The 11,997-nt window shown below is 38.2% G+C and overlaps 1 protein-coding gene across 1 annotated transcript; it reads right to left on the minus strand.

Moving 5' to 3' along the window:
• Positions 1-3,625: 3,625 nt before the first annotated feature.
• On the minus strand, positions 3,626-9,510 carry LOC111576560 (uncharacterized). The gene is made up of 5 exons (XM_055013940.1): positions 9,505-9,510; positions 7,191-7,220; positions 6,450-6,608; positions 6,102-6,194; positions 3,626-5,321 (listed from the first exon to the last, which is right to left on the minus strand). The coding sequence occupies exons 1-5, from the start codon at positions 9,508-9,510 to the stop codon at positions 4,962-4,964; spliced, it is 648 nt and encodes a 215-aa protein (XP_054869915.1). The 3' UTR covers positions 3,626-4,961.
• Between the last annotated feature and the right edge of the window lie 2,487 nt (positions 9,511-11,997).

Here is an 11,997-nt window from a genome sequence, read left to right on the forward strand (position 1 = left end):
AGAGTCCCAGAGGAGAAGCCCAGTTAACGCCTCCGCTCCCCCACGGTCAGCTAATGAGAAGGGCCATGCGTCGCCACAATCCTCCTTTCTCTCTCTCTCACTCACTCCGCTCAGAGTGGAATCGATCCCTGATGTCAAAGGCCTAACATTTGTGGACTACTCAGCCCAGACTGCCCCAGCGGTGCTCTCAGCAGAGCCAAATTAGCGGACCTTCAACACATCACAGCCTGAATAAGATAACGCTAACTCCAGGACCCTTTTCTCTCTCCCTTAACTCCTGCACTTTATGGTCAGACCACCTATTTACCAGCTTCTAAAGGATTTTAACTACCTCCAATGAATACTTCATAATGAGCTTGTGGTGTACAGCAAGGAACCATTGTGTGTCATTTAGCGACCGAGTGCCATTGATACCATGGCACAGGATGCAGCTGACACAGCCTTTGTTATTTTCAAACTCCATTAATAATCTATGATCTCCTTGTGCTCCTCGCCCCTAGAATGGTTGCAGGCTGTTTACATAAATTGACAAGGATGCCGAAAGGCGTGCTGCGATTTTTGAAAAGTATTTTAGCCCCCAGAAGACACGATAAAAATGGTATTTATTAATTGGATGGTATCCGGGCTCTGCTTACATATTTCATATTCATTTATTATGTTTTCTTTACTCAGCTATGGAAAGGCATTTGACTGACACAAATACATTATTCTATTTGTGTGTTATGTCCCACGGGGCTGTTAATTATTTGTTTTTCTTGAGTGGGGAAATTTAAAGGAAATACATCACAAGTCTAACACCCAATGATAATCTGATAGATCTGGTTTTTTTTGTTTTGTTTTTTTCCTCTCTTTATGGTTCCCTTTCCTTATGTCTCACATGTTTGCATGTGCTCAAAGGAAATCAAACCATGGTACAGTTGAATACATTAATTAAAAGCAAAGTTAAAAAACAAGGCTTATAACAGTAGAGAGCATTCAGTTTATCCTTTTAGCTCAGTCTACAGTCTCATCATTTATTGGCAAAGAGGACTCAGAATTTTGTCAAAAGCCTTCATATTGGAATTCATCATTTTAAAAACAAAGTGGAGCAAGAAAATGCAAAACTTAAACAATCCATTCTGCCATTTATTATTCTGAAGTAATGAATTCTCTGCAGGAAAATTGAGATCTGTATTTAGCTGCCAGGACCATTTTGGGTGAAGGATGATTGACATTTTGCACCGGCTGACAAGCAGTGATTTGACTAGTCATATTTACTTCATCACTAGACAGTGTGGACTAGATAATGCGCCATGTGGAACATGCAAATGCACTCTTTAGCTGGGAGGAAGAATGAGGACTACCACGGGTGCCAAAGAGGCATTTTCACCTTTGCTTTGAAGTCTGATGACAATCCAGATTTTTCTAAAAGAATCAACTTATCACAATTTAGTAATTTTCTATGCATGAAACTCCCAGTGCGCATGAACACAGGCACACTTGCAGTCAGTTTTTGTGATATATCTCCACTGAAGTTGCTGTAAATGGCATTATTGGCAGCTATTTCTGAGCTGCAAATGCCTCTACTAACATGGTGCTTGTACTTTCATCCACCAAGGTTGGAATAAAAAAAAAATGTGAGGAAAAGAATCTTCAATTTAGTGAGCACAACCTGAGTCATTATTAGAAATGACAGTTGAACCTGATGAAATTGTATTCCCAATTGAAAACCAAATTGCTATCAGGCCAACATGATTTCCTTGTGCTAGGACCATACTAATTTTGCGTCAAAACATCGGTAAATGTATTTAAAAGCCATAATAGCATATTACCATGCAGTCTTCCTTCGCCCTCATACGTGGACCCTATTAATCTGGAACTTCGATTTGCATGTAAATGTGGTCAACTTTCATATCATCAAAATACATGAGTCCTACACCATCAGCAGGCCAGCGAGCCGTGTTTGTGTGTGTTTGTGTGTGTGTGTACATAAAAATGTGACCTGCAAGCTTTAGAATGTATGCAAGTGTACTTGTATATGCACAAGCTATTACAGATTTATATATGTGTGTTTGCATGTGAGAACGTTCACTGTGTGCGAATGTATTTGGGTGTGTGTGCGTACGTGTGTGTGTCAGAGAATTCGGTGTCGAAATAATGCATTGATGTTTGATGTGCAATTACTGGCATATATTAGGGATTTCAGAGAGGTCAGACTGACGAGGCAGGAAGGGTGACAAGATAGAAAAAGATAAAGAGGCAAAATATATATATCAGTATTGTAGTGTGTGTGTGTGTGTGTGTGTGTGTGTGTGTGTGTGTGTGTGTGTGTGTGCGTCAATGTCAGTACAGCACCAGTGTCTAGCATGACGCCAGCGCTAGAGATGTTTTAGTGGCCAGAATCTGCAGCTTAAGGACAAAGTTATACTTGTCTTCATCTACAAGTGCACAAAGGTCTGCTAAGGTTAACTTTCATCAACTCATCGACTCCGCAAAAGTCCATGGATCTCGTTGCACATGAAGGCCAAAATTTGATCTGTGCAGCAACTACACTACACGGGCTATAGTGCATATGGTTAGCAACAATGTGCATGCACGCAACACGTGCGTAAAACCCAGTGCACATGTATGCAATTAAATTTTCCAAGCCAACTCCTGCAGACTTGAAAAGTGGTATAATACCAACAAGTGCACATCAATTAGTGTCTGCAGCTGTCTGTGTGCAAGTATAATCAAAGTTTAAGGCTGAGAAGGTCTAAATAAACAGTATTATCAAAGACCCATATTAACATGATCATCATAATGATTGGATTTAGCTCTGGCTGAGGTTAAGATGGAAATGTTCGGTGCCCTGTCCTCCAAAAATTATGTTTCCAAATAACCAAACTGCATTATCAGTTACGTTTTGAGTAAAATATTTGTATGTGACGCATCACAAATATTACCCAAATGTTGTGTTGGGGGATTTTTTTCCTTGGTAAACCAGAAAATGAAGGGGAAGCTTCAAACATGTTGTGAATTGTTAGTATTTTCCATAGAATCATATTTCATTAAACCCAATCACGTATTTTGGTGACTAAACCTAACCAAAAACCAAAAGAATAATAATCCAAGACAGGATACAAACCCCAGTCTCTTATTTTGTGAGTGAGAAAAGTGTATTCGGAAGAATGGAATGGAATAAATTCACTTTGAGGATTTGAAAGTTTAACTTGTTGCTGGGAAGAAGTAGCTGGAACAATATGATGCTAATGATTAGACTAGGATGAATTTTTTTCTTGTTTCAATTTGAATATTCACAGAAAGAACACACTGTAAATTCTGACAAGTTGAGTTTACTTAATGAAATTTAGGAAACCGATTACCTTGGGAAAACTAAGTAAACGAACTTATTTGTGAGAAGTACCTTGAAATTATTATATTCAAGTAAGCTATACTTTTTTTGAAGTTGTGAGCACTTAATGTATCTCAGTATAGTAAAATTCAAATCAAGCTGTTACAACTTGAATATTTTGAGTCACATTAACTTACTATATTCTGCCAAAACAAGTGGGCATTACTTGAAATTTGTAATACATTACACTTAAAGTATCTTAGTGTAATCCACTTCAGCCAACTTAAAAAATAAGAACTCACAAAATGGTATTATGAAAACCATAATTTATTTTCCTATTTCTGTATTTAGAAACAACAACAACAATCAAAATGCTGTTAATTCTGAAAATTGTCTAGAAAGAGACCATCAAAGATCAAGTTTGGCTGAACAATTGGGGGGCTGATAGATAAATGAAAACAAATAAAATAGTGTTAATCACTACTACACTGACAATGCATTTTCTATACAGTTTTTAGGTCAGACCATCTCTGTAGCACCACAATACTTTGATTTTAAACCAAATTAACCAAGTTAACCAAATTTGACATTTATCAAAAATTACATATACTGTAATTTGAATAATAGTCCTTGGCTATATGGTTATTTTTATTAATACTGCAATTAATTGTTCAGCACTGGCTGAAACCCTTCTGTTAGTGGCAAACCAGGCCAGTCAGTGAGTAGAGGAGAGAAAACAGGGTGCATAAATGATGCTACGCAATTAGAGGCAAATCCATCCTTGTTTGCTGATTGGTTCAGATTCTATGTTCTGCATTTCTCCAAGTTATTTCCTCAATATTATGTGTTTGTAAGAGAGATTGACTGTATGAGCATTAATGTGTGCGAGTGAGTGAGTGTGTGTGTGTGTGTGTGTGTGCATGCGATTGTGAGTGCGTGTGAGACAGAAAGTGGATGTCAGTGAGTATGAGTGAAAATCAGTACGTGATGTATGACAAAATGAGACTTAAAAGTGAGAATGAGTGTGAGTGAGGTGGGCCGATTGGTCTGGTATAAACTAACAGAAGGCTTTTGATTCACAATGGTCACTTTCCATTATGTCTCACAGCAACAAACAGAACAGTCAACATTAAGTCTGTAAAAGTTTAAAACCTTAATAAAACCTGATAATTAAAACTGGATTATTACATAGAACTGTACTTGGACATACGCTTTCAAAGCAGCTACAAGTCAGCTCTTAACAATTTAACAACTATTGAACCTGTGTTGCAGAAGCACAAATACTAAACATCAAATACTGTATGCTCATTTTCAACAGTTTTTAATGAGTGCTCAGTAACTGAGCACTCATAATACTGAGCCAGATAATGAAATGAAAAAAGGCTGAACCAAAAATCAAGAAAAAACAAAACATACTGCTACTCTTTTAACAGTTACTCTGACGATTATTTTTGAGAGAGGGATCTCATTGCATTGTGTATCAAACATGTTTTCTTATTTCTGGAGAAAACGATATGGAGACCTCAGCAGCTCCACAAAACAAGTATTCTGTCACAGTTTCATTATCAAAACATTAAAACATTAAAAAAAGATGAAAGTAAAATACAATATTCAATTAGGTAAAAATAAATGTTCAGCCCAATTGTACTCATTCACAAACCACACTTGTGGACACACCAGCATAGCTCTCCCTAGCCACAACATCTAGCCCAAAAGAGCATTTTTTTAATGTTTGCAGTTTTGGGCTGAGCTTTTGTTGTCCGATGTTCAACAATATCTTCTGGATGAATTCGAATGTGTTCTTCATAACTTTGGGGTAATCCAGATGAAGTGCATATATTAAGCCAAAGAGAAGACAAAGTGCTTGAGAGGTTGTAGGAATGTCATCCATGACGAGGTTTCCTTCAAGGATGATTGCAACGCTGTTAATCAATGGTGGCATGTCGCTGGTCATGACGTTAAGAACCCCAACAGGCACCTGAGTGAAGTCATCTGCAGTGTCTGAATCCTGTATTCAAAGTAAAAGAACACAAATAAGTTTAGGTAGAATTTTATGACCCACGGTAATAGTTTGTATACTCCTGTAACCAAAGGCTCTGCAGGGTTCATAATTTAAAATTGCATAGAAAAAAAAACTGCACTCAGGAATAGTGTCTTACAGAGCTCATGTGAAAGACCATGAGCAGGTGGAACTGGACGCATTTCAGCACCAAGCCTTAACAAAATGCATTTTTTAAAAAAATCCATAAAGGCTGTTTGTGTGTGGAATTTTTTTAAGCTAATTTTACTAGCGTACTACTCAATGGTGCGATGTACATTTTACGACATCAGACCTCAGTCTCAGTTCTCTGGCATCAGACAAAATAATACCGGTGTTCAGACTAAAAAGCTTCAGGTCACTGGGAAAACTTAGTCAGATCAATGGACTACAAATAGGCCTCAAACAAAACAGCTCCAAACCAAGCAGCCTCAAGCCAACAGACCAAACAGGATCATGCCAGTGTAGCAGCACATTCTCAAAAAATATCTTAATTTTTTTTCTTAGATATTTCAACCCAAATTTTAACAAAACAAAGCCATTATTTTATTACTGTTTTTTATTTTTAAAAAAATGGGTGTTCTGCAAAATGATTTTCCTGCAAAGGGTATGAAATCAGTGGGGTTTATTTATACAAGACATGAACAATGTGGTATTTTCTGAAATCTGAGAACGGAACCTGATGTCTGACGATGTCCTAAAATGTGCACTGTACAATGGTCATAGGATCATCATTATAAATGTACTTACTGAGCAGCTGAGGAAGAATTCACTGGAATTATCTCCAAGATACAGGGGCAGACATTGCAGGACAACAGTGCGTGTTGTGGTGATGCCATTTGTCTCATGGAAAAGATTACAAAAAACAATAAGCAGAAGACTATAGGAAAGGCAAAATTATTCATTAAAAAAAAAATGCATATATGCATGTGCTCAAGTTACAACTATGAATTCTAAGTGCTTGAGGTAGTCAAAGAATTACTTGTATTGTGGTAGAAGTTGTTTTACGAAGTAGTAGTAGCAGCAGCTGTAGGCCTAGTAAAAGCAAGCAAGCACACTACCATAAGGTGGTAATAAAGAAGAATCTGAAACACTTACTTGTGAATTGATTGGCTGGAAGAGGTGACCAAGTGATTGGCCGACAACTCCTTTTCTGGATTTGAAGAGGTCAATGAGACGAGTGGCGTGGTGCTCAAGAGCTTCGTAGAAGTCTTTCTTAAGGTTCTTACTGGTAACTCTGTAGAACTCAGCAAAGACCTTAAAAAACAAAAAACAAAGGATTGTTTACTACACTACAGTAGTCATTTCAATGCCAAGAGACTATTTGACTGTTGTATACAATACACTTCTCAAAAAGTAATGACCAAATTGCAGAAATTGACGTGTTAGGCCTACTAAATGATTAATCAATTAATCTAATGAAACAACAGGTTTGAACTGCAGACTAGATGTAGAATATTTCTGGTCATGATTCCTACTTTTGTGTGTGTTAAAAGTAGAGTATACATTTGTCTCAAAGTCACAATCCAGATAGGGGCACTGCACTTTTTGCATCAATTTCAGATGCTTGCGCAAATGTGTAAAAAAAATCATTTTCACTGCAGGGCTCGTTAAACTCACACACTTGACAACTAAATGTTTGCACATCATCTTTTTCACTGGTCATCTGTGAGTGAAATATGGATAAATGAACCTTCAAGGCATTAAACGATTTGAATGTGCAAATACACTGCTGATGAAGACATGGTATTGGGGAGGTTCTTGTGAAGCCACCATGCTTCAATCTGTAATGCTTTAATAGCTGGCCACGTTTTAAAGAGACAAAAGCGCAAAACCTACATGTCCAATGCATGCCTCCTCCAGTAGACACTTGAAAAAAAAACACAGGAGAACAAAAAATTAGACTAAAAGAGACATTGCCCACCTATGAATGACTAATGTTGAAATATTTGAGATTAGCAACCTGTCTTTTGAGATGCTACTAATTATTCATCGTTATATTTTGAATGATCAAATTTGAAATATAGCACAATAACATTTTGAATAATTTTACAGAGAAGACATGAACAGAATTCTTGAATAAAGAACAACAAACCTGATTTGATTCTCAGTGGAGGACAGTTGGCCACAATCCAAGACTTTCTTTTTGAGGATTGTCCTTTCTTTACTTGTAAACTTGAGCTTGTACAGTCTGGATCTGTTGTGGAAACAGCAAACAGTTGTCTATAAAACAATTCCAAAAAACTTTTTAATCACATTTATCTTATTTTTTTAACAAAACTTTTTAATACAATAATTTCGCAATGGTGGATCAAATTAAGACACAAAAATAAACATGAAATAAAACTTTTTAAGAAAGACAATACCATCTCTAAAAGATTTTTGGTCAAGTCTACTGAGAGAGCTTCTTATCAATGACGCAGCAGTGAGGAGGAGGTGTACAGACACGAAAACTGCGGTTGCTGAGCTGGTCTGACTGAGTAAGATGATTATCTGGTACCCTGGTGGCCAACAAAGTCTTGGTGACCGAGGGTAACTCTTTTCAAACTGCCACCAACTTCACTGCCAGACACCACCTAAGATAGTCTATACTGAGAAAAGAATAAACACAAAAAATGATTAAATGTTATTTTAACAGTCATGTGTTACCTGATTCTCATATCTTTCATATCTAAACATGATATGATGAACTGATTAATATTGCAGACCTGACAACCTTTGAGTGTTTCGAGTACCACCTCTTTACTATTAATAATAATGGTAATAATAATAATAATAATAATTTTATTCTTTACAGCACCACTCTTATGGTATCAGGTGGGAGGTTTACTAGTGTTTAGTTATCGGTTACACTAATACTGACAGTATTAATACTTTATTATCATGATAGCAAGACTCACAATGTGAGAATTTAGGTTGGTTTAAATATGATGCAAAATTCATAATTCACAATTACATATCATTTCATTGTTTAAGACATAAAAAATGTTAAAAAGCTAAAAACAAATTCATGTTGGACATCGATTACATATGCTCCTTTCTACAAAGCTTGCATATAACAGCTTTAATTTGGTGAGTCACGTCATGTACAGTGTGCAGTTTAGTGAGGCAAAGAGCTGCACCAGCACGGGAGCAGATAGTTTTTCTACTGTGTGACTGACTGCAGTTGAACTCTTTTTTTCAGCGACGTGATAGATCAAACTCTTCTGCTTCTCTAGTCCTTGGCGACTCAGCATGCACAGACAGAAACTCGAGCCCGTTGGAAATCCCGAGACATTAACGACAGTCATGTGTACTTTCAGAGCATCAATTTTTACCAGCATACTTAGATTTAGAAATGAGTACAGGCTACGCAAAATGCATGCAGGTCGGTAGGTATGCTAACGTTTGGCTACCTGCCTGCAAGTGCCGTGCTTCACTTGCAGGCAGGTAGCCGAACGTTGGCAGCCGCCCTCCTGCACAGCCCGTTAAAATAAACGGTTAGCTTAAAAACTGCGAAATTAGCAGCGCGCGCTGTTCGAGCAGCTAACAGATGGCGGGGCTGGTGCAGGAACAGGGGAAGACATGTTACAGATTAGCACTACACTAGTGTTCGCTTCAGGCTGTTTAGACCGAGTCAAAGCACTTTTATTCGGATTCGCTCATGTTGAGTTGCCGCTAACTTTTTAACGTCTGCTCTTTCAACACGCGCGCGCCGGCACAGAAACACAGACTAACATGCCAACGGTCACGGAGAGTCGGAGTTGTTGGCTGGCTTCTTTGAACAATTCTCATTCCAAAAATAACTTTACATTGATAAACAGAAGATGTACACTTACCGAAATCAACGTTAGAGCCAACCTTCCGTGAGAGCCCAGGGTCTGCGTGATCGGATTTGAACTGCTTGCTTCCGGTAAATGCGCGCTAACCGGAAATGGACATGCGCACAGCTCTGAAACTTAAGTCTCATACCACAAACCATGCTGTGCACTCAGAAAAAGCAAGTACATATAATTAAATGAAACAAGTATGTGGGTAAAAAGTGGAGAAAACTCGGTGTAAGAAAGTAAACTTTGAAAAATAGGATAAATTAGGTTAAATGCACTTGTCCATCTTTAGTCAGGCCAAAGTTTACATTTACAGTGCAGTGCAAAATTAGTAGCATACATGTTACCTGCATTTTACCTATAATACTGTACTATAAGAGAAGCAGCACAAATAACATGTCAACAAGTACACATGAATCAATACCGCATACCACAACATTTAGAATAAATACTTTGTAAATCCTATCCCTAGATGAGCCTTCATGTGATAGCATAACAGAACCGTTCACCTGCCCAAGTTCCCACATTACCAACTGTGAGTCTTCCTCAGGAGGAATGACACAGAGAGACACAGTGAACCAAAGCACTGTCTGTCTTAGAGAGGATGTAAGGATGAATAGATGGATGGATGAATAAAATGAGCGAGGGGGTTATAAGAGGAAAACTGGAATTAGGAGGCATGGGCGGGGCGGAAGAGGAGATCAAAGGATGGTGAAAGGTATGACAAGGGAGGATGACAGGAAGGAGAAAAGTAAGGGAGAGACGGTGAGAGGGGTTGGGAGGGTGAGACAGGGAACGAGTCGAGAGCAATGTAAGAAGCTTTAATTGGTCCCTCTATCCACGGATTCATCACTATTTCATGTGCTTAACCTTTGTGAGGATAACTTACCTCAGGCCTCTACAGCTGTTTGATACAGCAGAGGAGAGGGATTCATTTCATAGCAGATCTCTTGTTTTACTCATCTGATCTGCACACATTATCATGTTCACAACACAAACAAGGCAATATAAATATGTCACACCCTTTGTGGATGGGCGAGTGATAGAAAAATTCAATGTGAATCATATATCTGAAGTGATTCAACAGGGTCTTGAAGATGCATGTGGCTCCATAATGGCTTGGTTTCACATTATGTCCCTAACTTCACTGCATTTTCAATTATGTTATCATTTTGCAGAGCTGCAAAGTTGATGTGAGGCTGATGGAGGGGTGGTGGCAGAGTAAACCCAGCACAGCTTTAAACCAGAAACCTGGAGTTTGTGTCATCGCAGAACCACTATTTTTAGACTTAAGTTTTGTTTTCACTTGCTGTTGCTTAGGTTTAGGAACATATCACGGTTTGACAACATGTTTGAAGCTTCTCCTCCATTCTCTGGGTTGCCAGGGTGATGAGTCAAGTCCCATCTAATATACGATTGGCTGGCTGAACGGGAACACCACCAATGCAATAAATAGCCCACGTGTCTTGATTTTAAACTTATTTGTAATACGATCTGTAAGAAAATATGTTTTCCGCAGAATATAGTTTAGTATTAGAACTTTTAAAGGACAGGGCTCCTACCATTGTTAAACAAAAAAACAGATTTAAGAAAATTGGGAAATTGGAAGTTAAAGGAGACTCAACTTTGAATTCAAATACGATAGAGAAAGACTACTTTGGGTAACAGATTAATTAATAAAAAATCTTACTAAAACAAGGTTTAGACTGAGAAAAAAGCCAAGTCTCAGTAGATATTTAGAGATATAATATGCTAATATCTCTATGTAAACAAGTGTGAACAAATATTTAATGATTTATTTTACTATTAACACTGTATGACTCACGCAATATCTCAGAAATACTTAAACATGTGCTACCAAGTTTTTTGTTTTATTTTTTAAATGGACAATGTTTATTAGTTTCAGGATGTCATTCTCACTACTAGCTTCTGTTTAAATCCTTGTGCACAGTAGACACAGAAGGGAGGATAGAGGGAGAGGATAAGGGAGAAAAAAGAAGTGGGAGGAAAAAGGAAAGAGAGAAAGAAAGAGTGAGAGACAGCACTCACTAAGGAGGCAAACCTACTTTCCATCATTATCCTGTAAAATATCATGTGATTGGCTGCAAGGTGGCAGAGGCCCCCGGTGGCTGCAGCTCTGTCGTCGAGGCTAAGGACGGAAACACATGGCTTTTCACTTTTTCTGTCAAAACTGGCTTTGCCCAAATGGTATCATTTTAAATGCCATGACAGCGGAAGGTGGAAGGGAGTGTGATGGGCCTAAGGGTATACATAGACCCCATATGCTAGTGACACTGATACAAGTGTAATTCTAGACTATTAGAGTGACACAGGAGATTCTTCCAACCTTTAGCCACACACACACAAGCAGAACACGAAGCAGCTGGGGGGTGGGGAGGGGGCGCTATGTGGAACAGGCTGTCATGCCATGAAAATTTAAGAAATTCTTTAACCTGGCCTTTCCTGATCCCCTCCTCCTTTGAATATTTTATAATGCCAAAATGATTTATTAACTTGAGACAGGTACAGCTCAGTAGGGCCAGGTAGAGCCACGGGGACAACAGCGGGGTAAGACCCACAGGGTGCCGCATCGATCAAAAGGCACAGGGAGAAGACTGATTTCTGCCTTATTTTACAGTGGATTTTTTTTTCCAATAATGCCTCCCTTTTTTGTGATGGAAGTAGGTTGAAGAGAAAATAAATCTTTCTAAAAAAACTACTGAAAATGGCTGTAAAAGGGAAAAAAGTGCGGAAAGTATTCAGATATTTCCATCCATCTAAACAGTATTCAACCTTTTCTCAAATGTGTGTACAAACTACAAATATTTTTGATTTTATTC

The sequence above is a fragment of the Amphiprion ocellaris genome, chromosome 9 (assembly GCF_022539595.1).
Source record: "Amphiprion ocellaris isolate individual 3 ecotype Okinawa chromosome 9, ASM2253959v1, whole genome shotgun sequence".
In the NCBI taxonomy this organism is placed as follows: Eukaryota; Metazoa; Chordata; class Actinopteri; family Pomacentridae; genus Amphiprion; species Amphiprion ocellaris.

Bases quoted from the DNA above. Each gene is read 5' to 3' on its own strand.
- LOC111576560 (XM_055013940.1), bottom strand. The intron at 6,609-7,190 runs GTAGGTTTTGCG...TTGTTTTTTAAG, and splicing joins AGGAGGCATGCATTGGACAT to GTCTTTGCTGAGTTCTACAG. The intron at 5,322-6,101 runs GTAAGTACATTT...CTTTGAATACAG, and splicing joins AATTCTTCCTCAGCTGCTCA to GATTCAGACACTGCAGATGA.